Source organism: Rhodofomes roseus, assembly GCF_022264815.1.
Source record: "Rhodofomes roseus strain CIRM-BRFM 1785 chromosome Unknown C8Q71scaffold_11, whole genome shotgun sequence".
NCBI classification, from domain to species: domain Eukaryota; kingdom Fungi; phylum Basidiomycota; class Agaricomycetes; order Polyporales; family Fomitopsidaceae; genus Rhodofomes; species Rhodofomes roseus.
This window is the reverse complement of record NW_025952967.1, coordinates 754,419-773,121: the sequence shown is the minus strand read 5'-3', so window position 1 is coordinate 773,121 and position 18,703 is coordinate 754,419. Positions and strand designations below refer to the sequence as shown.

The following is an 18,703-nucleotide window of genomic DNA, read 5'->3' as shown; positions in this document are numbered from 1 at the left end:
ACATGATGGCCGCGTCGCCCAAGCGGGGCCTTATGTATGTACCAGTCGATATTGAATTTTCAATACTTGGATCACTACTTGCATACATGACGACTTGGTGTCCTTCCACCTTTACCACGACCACAACCTCTCTTGCCTTACACATGCCTTGCATCCGCCTGACTCGCGCTCTGCGGCTTTCTATATTGCTGCGCCTCAGGGGGAATTAGCACCGAAGAACAGCCAAACGCGGATTGCCGCCTTCGTATAGCTCGCCCTTTAGCCTCGTGGCCGATTATCATCATACTCCGTCCCTCACTCTCCCCGCAAGCCCACCCGCGACAATGGCCAACTATTCTGATATGCCGCCCCTCGTGGAGGCACCGTCGGAGGGAGGACCGTTTGGCAACTACTACTCTCATGCCGGCAGGACGCCCTACGTCTTTCCTGCAGCGCCGCCGACTGCGTCCGCCACGAGTACACCTTGGTCCGGGTCAAATCAGCTCGGCCAGTGGTCGCCCTACGCTCAGCCCGCGATGGGGTCGCCGTGGCCTGCGCAGCGGAGTCAACCATGGCCCGGCGCGTTTGTCATGACACCCGCCGCATTCCCTGCCCTCGCGCCCCCGGCGATCACAATGCAAGGTCCTGGAGACAGTTGGCCGCAGCGTCCCGAAGAACCTGACCAGGACTGGGTGCGAGTGTCTCAGTATTTCAACGGCGAGGAAGACAACATGGAGGGCTGGCCGCCTACCCGCACAATATCACGCCCGCACACTCCGTTTTCGTCATCCAATACAAGTAGCCCTTCGTCATTTGGCAGCCACATCTCTCGCTCGCGCAGTCTGCGATCGGTGCACGACGAGAATGCGAAGCGGCCACCAAGGGAGTGGAGGGCGGACTTCAGTATGGCACGGTCACTGGGGTCATCATTGGGTTCGATGTTCACAAAGGCGCGCTCAGCGTCGATATCTGGTAGCAGTGAGTCCCTAATATAATTCCCGACGACCTCTGCTTATGCAGTGTGTAGTCCTCGACTCTCCGAGAGGGTCGAAACTCCACCCCTACATTCGCTACTCCTCAGTCTCGCCCGGCATGCACCTCGACCTCCGCAAGAACCCCTCAACGCTCCGCTTCCGTGCGCTCGAGCGCGAAGTAAACCCCTGGGACCTCACGCGCTTCGCCTGCGAGCCGCCTGTCGCAGGCATGCGCGTGTACAGCAATCATTACCCATGGCACATCGACGTTGAGAGCTCAAACCCAGCGGGCGTCACGCTGCACGACCTCTTCAGCGCGATCTGGCTCTCGATGATGACTCCGATATCGCAGGCAGATTGGTGGAACAACGAGATGGATGAGATAACGCGGGAGCGCATCGCGCGTTCCTGGGCTGAGCGGTGCATAGACGAGGGTGAGCGGCAGAAGGGTGTCAGGCGGGTCGACTTCCTGATGGACAGATGCGTTCTGCTTGGGCTAGAGAGGGGGAGGGAAGGCATGTGGGAGATGAAGGTCAAGAGACAGTGAGCCGTGATATTGCCTGGTTTTTTCTTGATTATATAGGATCCGTCGCTGTCTCCGTATGGCCTCCGTCTATTTATGCTCGCCATGTACGCAAATCAACTTCACCATGTACAAACTGCATATCTGTTGTGTTCTAGGTTACCCGTCGTTGTATACTGCTTTCTCCTCGCTATTTCGACGTCTACTGTACAGCCGTAATGACCGCTTCTATCTGATTCGGTGCATGCTCCCGGGTCGTATCATACGCTCACCGCTCTCTATATGGTCCGTGTGCAGGCTGTACGCCATTATTCTCAATGAACCTTCTTGATAGATCATGAGCCTTTTATGTAATCCTCATCCTCGAGACTCCGACCACTTCTTGCTATGGCACAGCTTCCGATCGTCGCTTCGATCGCTGCAGCTGGCTGATTGTGTCGGACCTATACGGTTACCGTACGTCATTAGTCTGGGGGATCTGCAGTGATGAAATAAGGGACGCTGCGGCGCAAGGCAGTCGACGATCACCCTTCCTCATCAACGTCATTCCGTACTTAGCAGGAATGCAAACCGTCGTATGAAATGAACATTGAATTGACCGTGAAATATTACATCGTCCGTTGACCTGGAGTACGACGCCCTGTAAGTAGGTCGTGTCATGCGCAGAAGCTACTGGGCCGTCCTATGGTATGATCCTGCCGCGTCGCGCGTCACGAAGAGTGGCGACGGCCTCTGAATATTGGGTACCACCTCTCGATGGCGCGGCTGTATCATGATGACCCGGACCCGGGATTAGTAGCGCGTGCATAGCTCACCTCCAGGTATCTCAGCTATCGACTTGAGGTCCAGTCTGCGCGAGACATAGGCTGTAAGTACTTTGTGTAAGTTTTGCTGCACCCCGGAACCAAGCCCGAGAATCCAGCAATAATCTTCAATGCGGCATTGGTACTTACATACATGATAGGCGGACCCGCTACGACGTGGATACCTCCATGCATACAGAGCTTCGGCGGTCGCGCTGGGACCAGCGGAGGAGAAAGATGCGAAGATTGCCTGTCGGCTCTATCGAACCGGAGTCTTTGCCGGTATCCCCACAGAAGCTCGTGAATCCAGACTACGAGGAGGGGGAAGCGGGTGGAACATACGGGGCACACTAAAATATGAGACCTTTTCAGCGTGTTCGCAGTGTCATTGAGCCTGGATTCTGCCCAACAAAGAATGCTGCGGCAGTGCGTTGATGCTGAAGCTTGTGTTCGCCATCTTGCGATGATCATGTTTCTGCTACCCGTGCAGGCCGTCTATCCAGCTGATTGTGCGGGACGGGTAGCACGGTCTGCCTGAGAAGAGCGGGACTCTTCGACGACGGTAGACAGAGTGGGGCAACGACCTCAACCATCTGTGCAGGAGAGGTCGCCCTCGATCGCAACGCTGCCGACGGATTCTCTGGTACGGCAGTATAAGCATATCCACAAGGCGTGAAGGAAGGAGGTGGAGGTGCGTGCTAAAATGTACTATACCTATGCGGTCAGCAAGCTTAAGGGTCAGCACCGGACGTTGAGTCGGACGTCGACTCGCGCCGCTCGCCGGGGCTCGGTCGCCAAGCCTACACTAACGGCACCATGATACAAGTCCCATGATGGAACGGCTCGTCTAGACTCGCACACACGCAACAGCAGCGCTCAGCAGCGTCCCGGTCGGGATTTGATCCACCACAAGGTAGTCGTGTAGCACCGGGACAACTGGGGGCAATGTTGATGGGAGCTTGTACAGATGTATCGCGCTGGAGGCGGGCAGTGTTTTAAACGATGCTTGGGAGACCCAGGGGCCTGCAATCGCCTCCACCCTCTCGAAAATGGCCTCCCTGTACAAAATCCCGTTCGTCCTTGTGGCAGCATACACTACCGGCGTGGCCCTGACAGCGCCTGTGCCAAAACCGAAGGAGGGGGAGATCCATAAGGAGGTCCCACGGAGGGAGAAGATATTCGCGCGTATCGTCAGATCGGTCACAGCGTCGCTGAAGGTAGGCGAGCCGCACGTAGTCTTCCTGCACCACCTCCCTGACGTGCTCTCGAGGTCGTCATCTGGGGCGGCGCCTTCTGCGAGACCGCCGTCATCCTTGCGCGGGCGTACCCGTCCCACACGCTCGCGCAGCAGGTCATCGAGCACCTCGTCTGGGGCCCCGCGTCGTCCATCAACCGCGTCGGGATCAGCCCGCTCTTCCTCGCGGGCTGTGGAATCGCGACGGTCAGCGGGTACCTGCGCATCCTCTGCTTCCGTGCGCTCGGGCAGCTCTTCACGTACGAGATCACCATCCGCGACGGCCACCGGCTTGTCACCAGCGGGCCATACTCGGTCGTCCGGCACCCGTCGTATACGACTCTGATGTTGGGGGTCACCGCCGTCGGCCTGACCCACATGGCGCCGGGATCGTGGTTCCGGGAATGCGGACTTGCGGAGACGACGCTGGGCAAGGCCATTGCGTGGGGTTACCTCGCATGGATGATGTATGGCATGTTCAACTTGACCGCGAGAACGCCACAGGAGGACGCAATCCTGAAAAAGGAGTTCGGGAAAGAGTGGGAGGAGTATGCGAGAAGAGTCCCGTACAGGCTGATCCCTGGCATTTACTAGTAGCTTGTGGCACATACCGTATAGTTGCTCTCTTCAATTTCAATATTGGTCTTTCCTCTTCTACTTCCAGTCGTATCTTGCACAGAATGGATTGTACGGAAGCAGAAGTATCCAAGCTTGTGGAGGGCATGCGCAGCTGGTGCTTGCAGAGAGTAGGACCGCACAAGCGCCCATATCCGAATGCGACCACGTGCGATGTCCCACGCTCTGACGACACCAGCGCGAGGCCACAGCAAGCTACAGACAGCACAGCGACTTAGCCGACGCGTCCACTCTCCCTCCACGCGTTTTCCACCATCTTGTACTTTAGAACCGAAACGGGGCCACCAGCTCCCTCATATCCCAATAATGGGCCTCTTTTCACGCTGGTTTAGCAAGGTACGCCTCCTCGGCTTCCTGGAGCACGACTATGGCCTTCAAACCGCTCACGTATCATTTGCATCGTGCAGTCTCAACCAGAGGACTACGAGCAGATCCTAGCGTCGCTCGCAAATGACATTGCGAAGCGCCAGCAGCACCTCTCCGAGATACGTTTGCGCGAACGCCGCTCGACTCTTGTCTTCTCGGTCTGGGCACTTGCGTTCTGGGGCCTCTGGGCGGGCCTGTGGTACGCAGACTACCTCCCGAATGTTAGCACCATGATTCCAGGGGTGAGTGGTCACTCACGAGAGAGTGCATGGGAGAAGACGGCGAAGAGCATGCCGGTGTTTATGGGGCCGATCGTGTGAGTGGTTTACTCCATGCTTCGCGCGCGTTGTGCTGAGAGTGACTGCGCGCAGGATTCTCTTCATGCGGAGGATTGTGCAGATTTGGTATACGAGGGCGGGTGATGCGGAAGGTAAGTGTCATTACGTATCTACGCTCAAGTTTACCCTTTGTCGTGTCCTGCCAGTCCGCACTTGTGTACACTGGCCAGCCCATGGCTTGACTGCACGACGTAGCCTTTGATCTTCTCCCTCCACGGGATCACCGCTGAGGCAGTGTCCCTATCTTCTGGACTATATCTGACTAACCCTAACCTGACTCCACAGAGAAAGCCCTCATCGCGCTGCGCAAGAAACAGCGCGAAAAGATCGAAGAAGTAAAGAACAAGACCAACTACTACTCTACCCGCAACCTCATCGAGCGGTACGACGATGGCCCACGCCCTGTGACACCTGGGACGCCGCAGAGGCCGCAAATACCACAGCAGCAGCAGCGACTGCCGCAGACCCCTGCGCGTCCTGCACAGCAGCTGAACCCGCAGACTCCTGCACCAGCACCAATGTCGCCCAGTCTACAACAACAACTTTCGCGTTGGTTCCTCTCTCCCTCTTGATACGGCTGGGTCAACTGACGACGTATGCTGCTTGTGCAGCCTCGCCATTGCGCCCGATGCCGCCACCGCGCAAGCAGTGGTTCGACAAGCTCGCGGACGCGATCCTCGGGGACGACGACGGGACCGGCGTCGGTGCTGCCGCGTCTCGCTACGCCCTCATCTGCCAAAAGTGCTTCGCGCACAATGGGCTTGTGAAGGAGAGCATGTGGGAAGATGCTCGTACGTCGCCGTTCTTATCCTTCCTACAAACAGAAGACTGACATCCTGGTCGCCCCTGTCTTCCGACAGAGTACGTCTGCCCGAAGTGCGGTCACTTCAATCCCTCCGCACGAGCAATGCGCGAGGCGCGTAGCAAGTCCGGCTCGCCCGACTCCCGCCCGCCTACTGCCCCTCCCAACACCGTCACGCCCGCACGCCCACAGCAGCGATACGGCCAGCCAATAATGCCCATGCCCGCGGGCCCGAACGGCGCAGCGAGCTCGGGCGCGAACTTCGCCGGGAACGGCGCGGTGCGGCAGCGCCCGAGGGGGGACGACGCGGCGGTAGTGGACGAGGCGAGCGTGAGCATGGATGTGGATTCATAGTCTACCACGGGAATATCGGTGCAGGGTGGATTAGGTTGTCCGTTCGTTGGTATGTTCTGCGCTTGCATTTCGTGTTTGCTTAGTATGTTTATTGCGCGGGGTCGCCCGTGCCGTTATGGAGCATTGACTTTGGGGCCGGATGATGCAGAAGGTTGGGTTTCGGGTTTTGTGGTTGCTAGTGCGGCCCGTACCCGTAGGGGCGCACTTTCTAATTCGACATGTCCTCGCGAGTTTATCGGGCCCGGTGTTTACAAGTTGGGATTTGGACCGGGGCGAGATCTGAACATGAAGATCGAAGATGAAGATCCTTGATCAGAGGAGGAGTGGATCGGGTTCGTTTTGTTTGCAATGTGCTCACTCAATCAGGGCCTTTGCCTCCTTACCCTTCAAATCCGCCTGGAACGAATGTACCATTGTTGTGAGTGGTCGTGCCAATCATGTCGTCAGTTCAGAACCTCTGCTTGCTCACAACCCGTCTGCCAGGTAGAGACGTTCCGAGAATGGCAGGAGCGCGGCGATCGAGTGGAGGACGCCATACATCAATCGAGCAACTCGACGCTGACTCGACGTGTTGTTCTCAAGTTTATCTTGTGCCTTCCGGCAGTCTTCCGGCGTGTTTTGTCATCCGTGAAGTCATTTGCGGTGCAGTGTTGCATTCTGATCGTCATATGAGGCGCTCATATAGCTACCGCTTCTTCACCATCTGGTAGCCACCACCGGCCTTCTCGCGGACTGTGGTGCTGTACGCCGCATCCCGTTGACCTTTGCTGCCTTGACCACCTCCCGTGCTGTGACTGTTATGCAAGCTGACCCATATGCTCGGGCCCGAGCCCGAGCCCGAGGGTCGCTGCTCCCACATTGCGAGTGGCGTCCGATCACTGGCGTTGGACTCTCCGTCGACGCTCGAAGGGAATGTACATTCCCCACGAGTGTCAAGAATTCTATTATTGCTTCGGAGCAATGCGATCGAAGCTTCGGCCACGCCGGTGTATTAGGGTCGCGCTGACTGGTGACAGTGATAGAGCCATGTCCTCCTCCAACTGTTCGCGCCCGTCGGGTATATATCTCATGTGCGACACTCCTTTCGTCAACTCGCCTCCCCGGACTGTTGACACTGACGACGATGACCCTGCCAGTAATTGACGAAGTCCCTCCTTTGGACGGATCCATCAACGTCCTGCCTGGCTTCGTCGACTTCCATGCGAACCACAACCCGGACCGACCTCTCTTCGTCTTCCCGTACCCAAACCTCACCTCTGACGAAGTTCGCTCAGTGTCTTTCCTCGAGTTTGCGCAGGCCACCCACCGAATCGCACACGCCTTCCGTCCGAAGCGCGAAGGCCCAGAGGGCGCAGTCGTCGCGATCGTCGCGAATGTCGACACGATTTTGTACCATGCGATCCTTGCGGGGCTCGCCAGAGCAGGGTGTGTGCCCTTTCCTATGTCTCCGCGCAACCCCGCGATCGCGATCGCGAGCATGATGAAACACGCGCAATGCCACCGCATCATCTCGCAGCCCGCGTTCGCCGAGCTCATGGCTGGCGTGCGCGGCGAGCTTCCGCCTGACTACGCTGTGCAAGTCGACGAGCCGCCCGCGCTCGCATCCATCTTCCCCGCGCTCGCTCCGTCCTCAAACGCGTCCCTGCGCGTGCCGGAGCGCTACCCGCCGCCGCCGCACGAGCCCGAGCCAACCTCCCTCGCTTTGTATTTGCATTCCTCCGGATCCACGGGCCATCCGAAACCAGTCCCGCTAACACACGGGTTCGTTCGCCAATGGTGCACCCTTCCGAGTATCGTCGGTGGTCGCCTACGGCGCCACTGCTATGGTTCACACCCACTCCCGTCGTTCCACACCATGGCCGTAGCAGTGCAGCTGTTTGGACCGCTTGTGTCGGGGTACCCTACGATCACGTTCCCACCAAATGGGCTACAGGGCGCTCCGCCCGTCGTGCCGACCCCGCAGAATACGCTGGAGACTGCGAGGAAGGTAGGGTGCAACATCATGCTGTGCGTGCCGGCGTTCTTAGAGGTGAGAATAGTGGTACTTGAATGTATCTCCGAGTGTGCTGATGGACGTTGGAGGCTTGGGCGAACAGCGACGACGACATCGAGTACCTGAAGACGATGCAGACCATAGTAAGGATCGAATGGCTAGATCGTCAATCATTCACTCATTTGCGTTCTATCAGATAGTCGCAGGCGGCCCTCTGTCGAAAGTTAACGGAGATAAGCTTGTCGCGCGGGGCGTCCGCCTCACCGCCGGCTATGGCACGACAGAGATCGGTACCGTCAGCGCCTCGGATCCTCTCATTGGTAAGACCGCTGAGGAATGGGACTGGATGTTTTTCCCGGAGGACATCGTGAAGACGAGATGGGTGGATCAGGGTGATGGCACGTATGAGTTGCAACTTCTGGTATGCTTCCCAAGTCTTAGAAGATACCAATGTCAGTCGTCCTAACTGGGGGATTCATTTGTTCAGAATTGTCCGACACATCGCCCCGCCGTGCAGAACTTGCAGCTACCGAATGGAGAGCGCGGCTACTCTACCTCTGACCTGTGGATCCCTCACCCAACCAAGCCCGGTCTCTGGAAAATGTAAGTCCATCCGTTGACCCACCGTGAACTACACTTACGCTCGCATACTACAGAGTGGGACGCAATGACGACGTGATCGTACTTGGCTCTGGTATGTGACACTTCCTGTCATCGGTTGTCACAGCCTGCCAGTCCTGCGCGAGTCGAGCTAGCACGGCTGACGTCGGCGCGACTGTCTAGGGGAGAAGACTGTCCCGATCCAGCTCGAAGGGCACGTCGGCGCGCACCCGCTCGTCGGCGGCGCCGTCGCGTTCGGGCGTGGCCACCAGCAGATCGGCGTCCTCGTCGAGCCGAAGGCCGGGTACGGGGTCGACCCAGCCGACTCGGCCGCCGTCGCCGACTTCAGAAATGCGATTTGGTGAGCCTTGCTGAGTCGTATCTGTGAACTATGAATATGCGGGAGCTAAGCAGAGTCTGCGATGACACGGCCAGGTCGCGCGTCGAAGAGGCAAATCATAACTTGCCTGCATTCTCGCGCGTGTTTAAGGAGATGATCCTAGTCTCTGACCCGACTCGTCCTCTCCCTCGCGCGGGGAAGGGCACCATTCAACGGAAGAAGGCGCTCGAGCTATACGCTCATGATATCGAAAAATTGTGAGCCATTCAAGTCTGCATTTCCAGCGATGGGGATGGCGCTCATCGCCGTTGTAGGTACAAAACGGTCGAGGAGAGCTCAAATGCCCACGGAGTCGCGCCGCCGCCGTCGTGGTATGTCAAGGACGTACAGAGCTGGCTGGCGGAGCACGCTGCGGGTATCAATGACGAGAGGGTGGTGGATCCTGACAGGGACTTATTCGAGCAGGGCTTCGACAGGTATATCATCTATGTCATCCTTCCGCTTAACGAATCATTCATGAACAGGACTTGTACGACAGCTTGAGCGCGACTTTCCTCCGAAACCGCATCATCGGGACCCTCCGCGAGTCGTCCGACGACGCTATCAACACAACTGCGCGGCATGTCCCCCAGAACTTCATATTCCAGCACCCTACGCTTTCATCGCTCGCGGAAGCCGTCGCTGCACTCGTGCGCTCGGACGACTCCGTGGTGCAGTCGCCCTCTGAGGAGATCGAGGCGACGATAGAGAAGTACACCGCGCTGCTGCCGGCGCGTGCGCCAGAGGTGGCCACGGTGGGCGATGGTGAGCGTGTTGTGCTTCTTACCGGGACGACGGGCAACCTCGGTGCGCATGTGTTGGCGTTGTTGCTGAGCGAGGAGAGGACCAAACGCGTATATGCTCTGAACCGTGGGAGCGGGCTCATGCATCGCCAGAGGGCCGCTTTCGATGCCGCACAGCTGCCTCTGGAGCTGTTGAACCACCCGAAGCTAACACTGCTCTCTGTCGACTATACACGGGATGACCTGGGCTTGTCACAAGACAATGCGAATGAGGTGAGTATACAGCTCAGTCGCGCTATCTATACCCGACTGGAAGTCTTATCTTTCGTTACGTCAGATCCAACAGGTGGTCACGCATATCGTACACAGCGCCTGGCGCGTGGACTTCAACCTCGCCTTGACGTCCTTCGGGACGCAAATAGCCAGTGCGATCCGGTTGTTGGCTCTCGCACCGGCAGCGCACTATCTATTCACGTCTTCCGTGTCTGCTGCCAGCGGATGGAACGTGAAGGAAGACAACCACGGTGCACATGTCCCAGAAGCTGCTCTGCATGACTCCAGCATCGCAGCGGCTACCTCTGGCTATGGTATGTCTAAGTACGTCGTCGAAGAGGTAAGCATCAGATGACTAGGTCTTCCCTACCATCGTTTGAGCTACCTACCGTCCATCTTAGGTTCTGGCGAGGGCACACCAGAGAGGGTTGAAGACGACCTCGTTGCGCATCGGACAGATCTCAGGCTCGTCTAAGGGCGGCGTATGGAACGCCTCAGAGTGGGTACCGAACATCGTCAAGTCGAGTCTCGCATTGGGTGCTTTACCCGATGCAGGAAGTGTGCGTCCGTGCCAGCGGTAATCTACTCCGGAGACGACGGTTGGATGACCGCTGCTTCTTTGACAGGTCGTCTCGTGGGTACCGATGGACGCCGTGGCACGCGTTGTTGTCGACGTTGTGCTCGGGCGGGAGGCACCCGAACTGATCAACGTCGTTCACCCGCGTCCCGTCGAATGGTCCGCCGTGTTCGGAGCGATGCAGGCCGAGCTCAGGTATGGAGCAGTGACAAGCCCATTCATACCTTTTGGTGAGTGGGTCATGAGACTGGAAGCTGTCGCAGCCTTGAATACCTCCGCGTCGCATCTGGAGAGGATCGTACGTTCACTTCTGTTATGTCGGCTCCTTACGTACTCATCCCCTCCTGTCAGCCCGGTATCAAGCTGCTTGATTACTATCGCACCGTGATTCACGCGGAGGCGCAAGCAAAGCGAGACGGCGTGGACGGCTGCGAGGCGGGCGGTCTCCCGTTCTTCGAGACAAGCAAGGCATGTAGCGTCAGCAAGACCCTCGCAGAGCTCCCTCCGCTCGGCGCGCAAGACGCGAGAGCATGGGTGATTTATTGGAAGTCAATCGGTTTTTTGCCATGACCGAAGGCGGCACCACTTACTCGGAGAATGTCCGTCAGTCCCTTCTGACGCCACCACGGTCCTGCATGCCTTCTCCTGTATTCTGTACGTTACTATAGCACCGTCCTTCTCTGACCGGGCGCATCTTCACCACCAGGCGCTGTTCTGTACCATCCTGGGAGCATCAGAGTGATCACGGCGCCCGAGTAAGTAGTCGCTCGCGGACTTAGGAAGGAACTACAAAAGCTCGATTTCCTTACGGCACTGTTGGACACGGGGATTGGCGCCGTTAACCCGTCATTTACTCCAACTCCGCTTCCCTTTCACATCCCAACGTCAAATACGACGCATTTGTTTTGCACGTCACTACTGACTGAGCGGCTCCCAAGTTGTCCCGCGAGCATGTCGGATCACATCCCCAGACCCTGAGTCTGAGTAGGTGGCTGTCGGTGGTGATTGCGCGCTTGCAGTGACCTTCGCGGGTGTGGCGCGCGCACCATCAGCATATCGGTGGCTTCACATGTGCTACCACCAGGATCCGTTCTTGGGGCGCCAGAGGTAGTCCTACTGACATGGCCTAAGACTTCTACGGTCGCTCATAGGAATATCATGGGCTAGCATCACGATGGCTGAGCCGTTCAAGGGCGATTCTAGGGTGGTTCCTGGCTTCGCGGGCTGCTGCGTCATCTAGCGCGGCGGAGGGATCATTTCTGTTCTGTACGGTCTCTCTTCAAACAGCGGTGTTATTCTACTGACCCTTCCCTGCATTAGGCCATCGTTGTATCCCCAGTCGAAACACACGATGAGCGGATCACAAGTCATTCGGTGGCGCAACACCGACGCGTTGCCAAGTTGGACGGGCGCCCCGCTGGCGCGGGTGCGACGACAATGTTTCGCTTCCGTTGCGCGTACAACGACGCGTCGGTCTACCTGTGAGCTCTGGCTTGTCTCAGGTTGGAATAATTGCTGGGTAACACAGGGCGAAATGCCGCCGACTGGTTAGTCGGCAGGGTCTCCCATATGCTATGATGCTTGGAAGGGGCGACCTTGTCTTCAGATTGCATGAGGGCGGCGAACTGGTCCCCGACGCCGCAGAGCTCATCGGTAGGTTGTCGGCTCTAGACTCTCTGTCGAAGTCCCTGATGCCGAATGAGGGTGCACGCTAGGAAAATCCGGGGGCATTTTGTCCACTCGGTCACTCCCCCACCGGCGCAGGAAAGTGAATCGGCGGTGCACCGCTAGTACCACTACTCCGCAGTGCAGCTCTTCGCTGCGGAGTACACAGCTTAGCTATCCTACGTGGCGCATAGTGAGTAGTCGACCGTGATAGTGGGCCTACTGACTTTTGAGCCTCGGTTGCGCGGGTGATTAATGGCACCTTGTGCTCGCCCGAACTACGGAGAGGCGCCAATTTCATACAACAACTCCGTAGCGCATGCGGGCCTATGCGCCGTGCGGCACGCATCGCCACGGCAGGGGCGGGGCGGACAGGCAGGCCGCCAGGGTCGAGACACCAGTCCCCCCGACCTGAGCTTCAGGGCGCGGCCGGACCGCCTGCAACCCGAGGCGCGATCTCCCTCCGTCCCTCGACTTCGCGGAATCGTGTTCGGCGAGTGTGTAGACGGAGAGAATAATGTCTCACTGCCCAGCAATGGTGCGTCGGTTGAGCCGCCTCGAGGCCCTACACGTGGTGAGCCACGTTGCCCGGGTGGGGGCTATGTGCACATTATAACTGCGGCTCCTGCTCGTCCCTCTCGCAGCGTTGCCGATGTCTCTGACAGTGGTAGGATATAATTTGGACGGCTCATACCTGCGGGCCTGGGCCTGGCGGTGGTAAATCTCTTGCCACCGCCACCAGTCTGATAGAGGCCCTATCACGGTACATCTCCCCTGTGGGCGTCATGCCCCAAGGGAGACTAACGACATCGGGTCACGGGGAACTGGGCAGGAGTTAGCAGAGCGAACGGGAGTTTTCAATAGTAATCTCTGGTGAGCAAATGACCGCTTTGTAATGATACGTCCAATAGTCTTCGTGAAGTTGCATGCGGGGTTGTTCACGTTAGCTAGTGATTCTTACCGAACGCCTATGACGGCAGGGCGAATTCTTGCGCTCGCACTCACCTGTTATCTCCAGATCCATCACGCGGGTGCTTCACCCCGAGCAGTGGCGCTCACATGAACTACACCTCCCGAAGGTGTGCATGTGTGCAGAGTCGGCAGTACGACCGCTCAGAAATACAAACCGTGATCGTTCTAGCGGATCACAAAATAGGATTGCTCTCCAGTTCTGGTTGGTACTGCCTGTCAACGGCCAACGAAGATCATGCCTTATCGTAGGTTTCCCGTGCTCTAGCTGATAACAGACGCAATACTAATGCTAATGCTGATTCGTCGACTAATGGTGGTGGAGACCTCTTGTTCATTTCAGGGATGCCTTGTATTGAGGGACTTCAGCTGGCGACCGGATACAATGTGGCTGGCGCTGGCGCTGCGTGCAACTGGCGCTGCTGCGGATGAACGTTTGAAGACCTTCGCGAATCCAATACGAAGAGCCTTGCTCCGCGGATAGAGTGCTGGACCATGCGCAGACGCTCCGTGGATGTTCGCATCATGTCTATCGACTGTTGGCTCCTCTTTGCCGTCTGCTTTACGTTCCATGAGATGGCATTAGTCGCCACTACGACAGTCTAGAGAGCGTGTTTCCATTCAATAGTGCGAGTACGCACTGACTGTCTAATGTTCTGTAGTTCGCAGAAGAGCTTCCGAGACATGGGATCGCTCTTGCGTGCGGAAGTAGATCTTCAGATCCCTGGCTAGTTTCCATTACGATCAGGACGATCTCCAGTGGGGGCGCCGAAGAGGAAGAGGATAGCCATGACGACCCTCCGAAGGCTGGACCCGCGAGCTAAACCGAGACCAGTAGTGCTTGTCTGGCACCCAGGAGTGCGGAATTGCGAGAGCTTAGCTGCCCCGTCGCAGTGTGCCGTCACGGCGGTGGCGTCCGCGCCTGTCAGTACCTTGATGTCCTCGTATTGGCCGCCCCTAATCATTGATGTCAGTGCGAGCCTTGTTCACCTAGTCGTTTGCTGCCATCATCGCGTCGTTGAAATTGACTGGGCGCAGAGGGGAGTAAAGCCTCGGGCAGGCAGCCTCTGGGCTGGGACTCGGCGTCTCAGACAAGGGTTACCATATCGGATGCAAATCACTCTGCAATCGGAGATTCTGCGAGATCAGGTCGGATGCTTCCGCACGCACGTGGGGGTGGCTGCCGGGCCAGACTCCTACGCACTGATCGCATGCCTAACGACCCTCTCTCTGTTCGACTCTCCCCAGCGAAAAAGGCAGATGGGTGTGCTTTCGTACGAAGTGCGCGTCGAAGGAATCGAGCAATGTAAGGGCGACATTGTCCCGTCGACAGACCGGACGATGAGACGGGAAATCCATCATTTTGTACGCGTAATTAAAACAGGGCGCATCCGTTGTGTCGGAACGCTTCTGCTCGATGCGTGTTATCACGTAGGTCGGGCCTTGCTGTAAGCGAGAGTATGGGAATTTACTGCATCCAGTAGGCGAACACGCAGTCCAAAAACTCTAGAGCAATCGGAGTTTGTCTTCAGATTTCGCACCCTCCTCTCGCCCGCCTTCGTATAAGACTCGTATGTAATCTCCCACCTGTACCATTTGCGACACCTCCCTCCCGCCTCGCGCATCAATCCGCGCTCCTGGAGTCATTCCCGCCTCTTCTGTCCAGCCTGGCATAGTCACTTGTGCTCTCTGCGACACAATGCCACGCGCAGCGACGTCGAAGCGTGCCAAATCAGGTGAGATATAGCCACGACATGTCGTGGCCATGCAAAGTTTGACGCAATGCCACTCACCAGGTGCCGTCACCTCTACCTCCACTATCTCCTTTGACGCGCCTGGGTGCGCCCAGTTCGCGTTCGCACAGAACATCACGCCCGGGTCGTACAACGACCCAAACCCTTCCTTTGGATCTGTTCCCGAGTCTTCCCTCTTCCCCTCGTGTGATGTGCCACCCCGTAAAGTTACCCATTCGAGGAAGAAGCCGGAGGATCACGTTCCTCGCCCGCCCAACGCGTTCATCCTCTTCCGGTCGTCCTTCGTCAAGAGCGACCACGTCTCATCGAAAGTCGAGACGAACCACAGCACCCTCTCCACGATCATCGGGTACACCTGGAACAAGCTTCCGCCCGCCGAGAAGCAGATCTGGTTCGACAAGGCGAAGGCGCTGCTCGACGAGCACAAGCAGAAGTACCCTGGCTACTCCTTCCGACCGTCATCGAAGAACGGTACGCCGTACCCGAGGACGAAGAGGAAGGTGCGCGAGGTGGGCCCGAAGGATACGAAACGATGCGAGAAGATCGCCGAGCTGCTGGTTAAGGGGAAGAAGGGCGCGGAGCTTGACGACGCTGTCAGTGAGTTCGATCACAACCACGTCCCCGAGATCGTCACACGCTTCGATGCCCCCGTAACGGCGCGCCACTTCCGGCGATCGTCGTCCGCCCCTGCCGATGAACGGCCCAACTCCCCGTTCCTCGTTTCGCTTCCGCCACCTGCCATCAAGGCCCGCGCTGTCAGTTCGCAACCCGAGCCTTCCTTGGGCTACAGCGCGTCGATGCCGAGCACGCCGGGCTACGTGACGCCATCCTTGGTAGGCGAGTACGAATCCATGGGCGAGTACGACCCCATGGGCAAGTACGAATCTATGGGAGAATACGAATCCATGAGCGAGTACAGCACTCCATCCTCTCCTTTCGAGGACACCTCAGTCGAGTACGCGGTGCCCGCCCCGAACCCTGAGATGGTGAGTGCTTACCTGTCTCCTTCACTCGTGTGTCTGACAGCCTTGCCAGGGTTTCGAATCATTCTCTTTCAATACTTGCGCTGCGCCATCGCCGGTCGATTCCTGTGACCCGCTCTCGAGTCCATACGCGGAACAGCAGCCCGACATCTTCGCACCGCAGCCCCACGTCGCGTACACGATGCAGCAGCCCGTCTTCCACCACCCCTCCGATGGCTTGCGCATCGATACGAACGTCGCGTGCGAATGGGCCGGTCCCTCCTCCACGCCGATGTCGAGTTCGCCCAATACCCCCAGCCCGTACCCGACCGAGTACATGCCTGCCGAGGCGACGTACTACGGCGGACAGGTCCCGGGCCAGCTCGACGAACTGCAGGGCTTGCCGGTCGAGATGTTCCAAAACGACGGCGTCCAGGAGCAGTGGGCCCATCCGACGGACGGGTACTACTACGACCCGATGTACGCACAGGGCGTCGCCGCCCACCACGATCCGGTCTATCAGAAATACGCGGAGGTTCCGGATCAGGTATACCAGCAGGAGCACCTTTTCGCTATTGCGCATTCCTACGCTGCTCACCATCATTGAAGTTTCGCGCTACACTCACCATTTCCCCCTCCCTTACTCTATCCCCATCTCTATCCTCGAATCGCTGTCTGTTGTCCCGTTATCTGCCTACTGCACGCCCCTGGCGAGGACGAGCGCAGGCTGTACTGTATCACTAACTCGGCTGTAAGCCATCACACTGTATCTTTACGGTGACGCCTGGAAGGCGTCTGGATCTCAGGGACTAGGATATCACTCTCACCGGACTCTGTGCGCGAAACGCACACCAAGGTTATTTGCGCGCTACGACGTTATTTTGTACCATAGACTTTCCCTGGAGCGGATGGAAATATACCGTCATTATTCTGATTGAAGGCAGCGCGAATGCTTCGCGTGAGGGACACGAACCTATCTCCGCCTACGCCCATATGCACCGTGACAGCATATCGCCCGCCGAGCGCCGTGTGCCGATAACCTTGTATTCCGACTGGAGCGTTGGGGAGCGCGCGGTCAACCGAGCGGGCTATTGAAGTTGCTCTCCGCGGACCCTGGTGCGAACACGCGAGGCAGTACAAGGTAGAGTTGAATTTTACGTCAGCAATCGAAGGGGCGGAGAATGGTCGAGCACTCACCCCATGACACAGAATATCATCGGCGAAGGGCAGCGACAAGGCCGGGGTTGGCTGCGCGGTATCTCGAATCATTTGGGGAACCCTGCATTACCAGCGAGAGACGCAGGTAGTGCGCCTCTGGACACCGGGCTCTCATGCGCGACGCCACGAAGTAGACCTGATTTCAGCGTTCCATGACCCAACTAAGAGCTTACGTTCAGCGGTGCACCATGCAATGGGGCCCGCAGGGTCGACATCCGTGAGTCCAGCCGTAAGGCGCTGGTACCGAGACGATATGTCCATGTGGTCGAGGCGATGGCGACACTCTTCGTTGACGAAAGCGCGTCTCGCCAGTCGGGCTGCCGTCGGCGGGAATCGGGTCAACCGCAGCTTCGTAACAGAGGCTGACTTCGTTGGCGGCACTACACATAGTAGGCGTAGCAGCAGAAGACTGATCTTCAGGGCAGAGATCCATTGCGACGGTAAGAATAGCGAAGTGCCCTGCATGAGCGCCCACCAGGATGTATATGCACCGATAGCTGAAACACAGAAGAGGCAAGGAAGCGCAGCAAAAGGAAGAGAATGTCGCCGTTGCACAGGGAGAAGTGTTACAAGTCATAGCTGCCGATTGAGCCGAGGTACCGTGCCTGGGTAACGAAGTGTCGATGTCAGTGTTCGAGATGGTTACACAGGCTGGGACTCACGAAGTCAGGCCTGCAGTCATAAGCGACCAACGACGCTGAAAGGACGTAGGAGAGAGGGGCGCACATGCCAGAGCTGATGTACATTGAAGGCTTGGGCGAATTGCGGCAGGGAGTGCAAAAGAGCAGAGGCTGACTGAGGACCAGTCAGCGCAGTCATGACATGACTCCCACCGTCGTATGACCAACAGCAAATGTCGACGTGTGTGACTGTCTATTGAGATGCAGTCAGCGCAACAGCCACGTCAGGAGGAACGGACTACCGAGGATAGCATAGTCCTTCGAGGAGGAGGCGGGGGCATTGGGATCGACCAGGGTGCCGAAGATATACTCCCAGAGAACAAGAGCGGTCGGACTAGAGTTCGCATCAGGGCGAGCGTACCAAGGGCCCCTACATGAGGTCAGGGTCAGGCCACCCATGAGGCACTCTGTGGGCGTACTTGATGCACGAGGCGCGGTGGGCGCGCCTCCTTCCTGCCGACGCTGAACCTCAATTGACGGTATGTGGCCTCGATACCGTCAGATTAGAAATTACTCACTGAGGCGCAGCTACCCAGGTCCCTCACAGCTCCGGAAGTACAAATTGGACGGTTGTAAAACTTGGAGAGACACAAAGTGAGCGAGCTGGGTCGTTGCCGACGTGAAGAATTGTAGGGCAGGAAGCCTCAGAAGTCGCCGCCTGTCCGTCGTGGCCGGTGACGTATAACTTCGGGCGGCGGTGATGGCCAATTCAGAACCTCGATGGAGCGGCGGCCTGCTGAACGCAGCGGTCGTACGCCATGATAGTTGGGTCTGCTCGCGCACGCATACAAGCATGGAGACGGTAGTTGAACGGGCCTTCAAACGAGGAGGTTAGTGCCCCGCAGTCTGATATATAGTGTCAGCGTCAAACGATAACTTAC

General features: G+C 57.7%; 5 protein-coding genes across 5 annotated transcripts; all 5 read left to right on the top strand.

Annotated features, from left to right (window-relative positions):
* Positions 1–569: 569 nt before the first annotated feature.
* On the top strand, positions 570–1,500 carry C8Q71DRAFT_708481 (uncharacterized protein; the record flags this gene model as incomplete). The annotated part of the gene is made up of 2 exons (XM_047920623.1): positions 570–961; positions 1,023–1,500. The coding sequence occupies 2 exons, from the start codon at positions 570–572 to the stop codon at positions 1,498–1,500; spliced, it is 870 nt and encodes a 289-aa protein (XP_047778577.1).
* Positions 1,501–3,328: 1,828 nt separating this feature from the next.
* Positions 3,329–4,107, top strand: C8Q71DRAFT_708626 (uncharacterized protein; the record flags this gene model as incomplete). Its single annotated transcript, XM_047920634.1, has 2 exons — positions 3,329–3,496; positions 3,550–4,107. 2 exons carry the CDS (start codon positions 3,329–3,331, stop codon positions 4,105–4,107), a joined length of 726 nt encoding a protein of 241 aa, XP_047778576.1.
* A 348-nt stretch (positions 4,108–4,455) lies between these two features.
* Positions 4,456–6,009, top strand: C8Q71DRAFT_797080 (uncharacterized protein; the record flags this gene model as incomplete). The annotated part of the gene is made up of 6 exons (XM_047925720.1): positions 4,456–4,485; positions 4,557–4,831; positions 4,887–4,945; positions 5,139–5,402; positions 5,465–5,644; positions 5,714–6,009. The coding sequence occupies 6 exons, from the start codon at positions 4,456–4,458 to the stop codon at positions 6,007–6,009; spliced, it is 1,104 nt and encodes a 367-aa protein (XP_047778575.1).
* Positions 6,010–7,132: 1,123 nt separating this feature from the next.
* Positions 7,133–11,144, top strand: C8Q71DRAFT_708870 (uncharacterized protein; the record flags this gene model as incomplete). The annotated part of the gene is made up of 13 exons (XM_047920643.1): positions 7,133–8,038; positions 8,092–8,145; positions 8,199–8,423; positions 8,490–8,605; positions 8,659–8,696; positions 8,786–8,963; positions 9,038–9,199; positions 9,257–9,418; positions 9,481–9,997; positions 10,062–10,337; positions 10,399–10,557; positions 10,624–10,872; positions 10,926–11,144. The coding sequence occupies 13 exons, from the start codon at positions 7,133–7,135 to the stop codon at positions 11,142–11,144; spliced, it is 3,261 nt and encodes a 1,086-aa protein (XP_047778574.1).
* A 3,424-nt stretch (positions 11,145–14,568) lies between these two features.
* On the top strand, positions 14,569–16,920 carry C8Q71DRAFT_761656 (uncharacterized protein). Its single transcript, XM_047923882.1, has 3 exons — positions 14,569–14,944; positions 15,005–15,948; positions 15,998–16,920. Exons 1-3 carry the CDS (start codon positions 14,908–14,910, stop codon positions 16,529–16,531), a joined length of 1,515 nt encoding a protein of 504 aa, XP_047778573.1. The 5' UTR covers positions 14,569–14,907; the 3' UTR covers positions 16,532–16,920.
* Positions 16,921–18,703: the final 1,783 nt, after the last annotated feature.

What these genes read in the sequence shown, in the direction of transcription:
- C8Q71DRAFT_761656 (XM_047923882.1), top strand. Translation starts at nt 14,908, where the DNA reads ATGCCACGCGCAGCGACGTCGAAGCGTGCCAAATCAG. An exon ending in GTCGAAGCGTGCCAAATCAG is followed by an intron (nt 14,945 to 15,004) that starts GTGAGATATAGC and finishes GCCACTCACCAG; the next exon opens with GTGCCGTCACCTCTACCTCC. An exon ending in CCGCCCCGAACCCTGAGATG is followed by an intron (nt 15,949 to 15,997) that starts GTGAGTGCTTAC and finishes CAGCCTTGCCAG; the next exon opens with GGTTTCGAATCATTCTCTTT.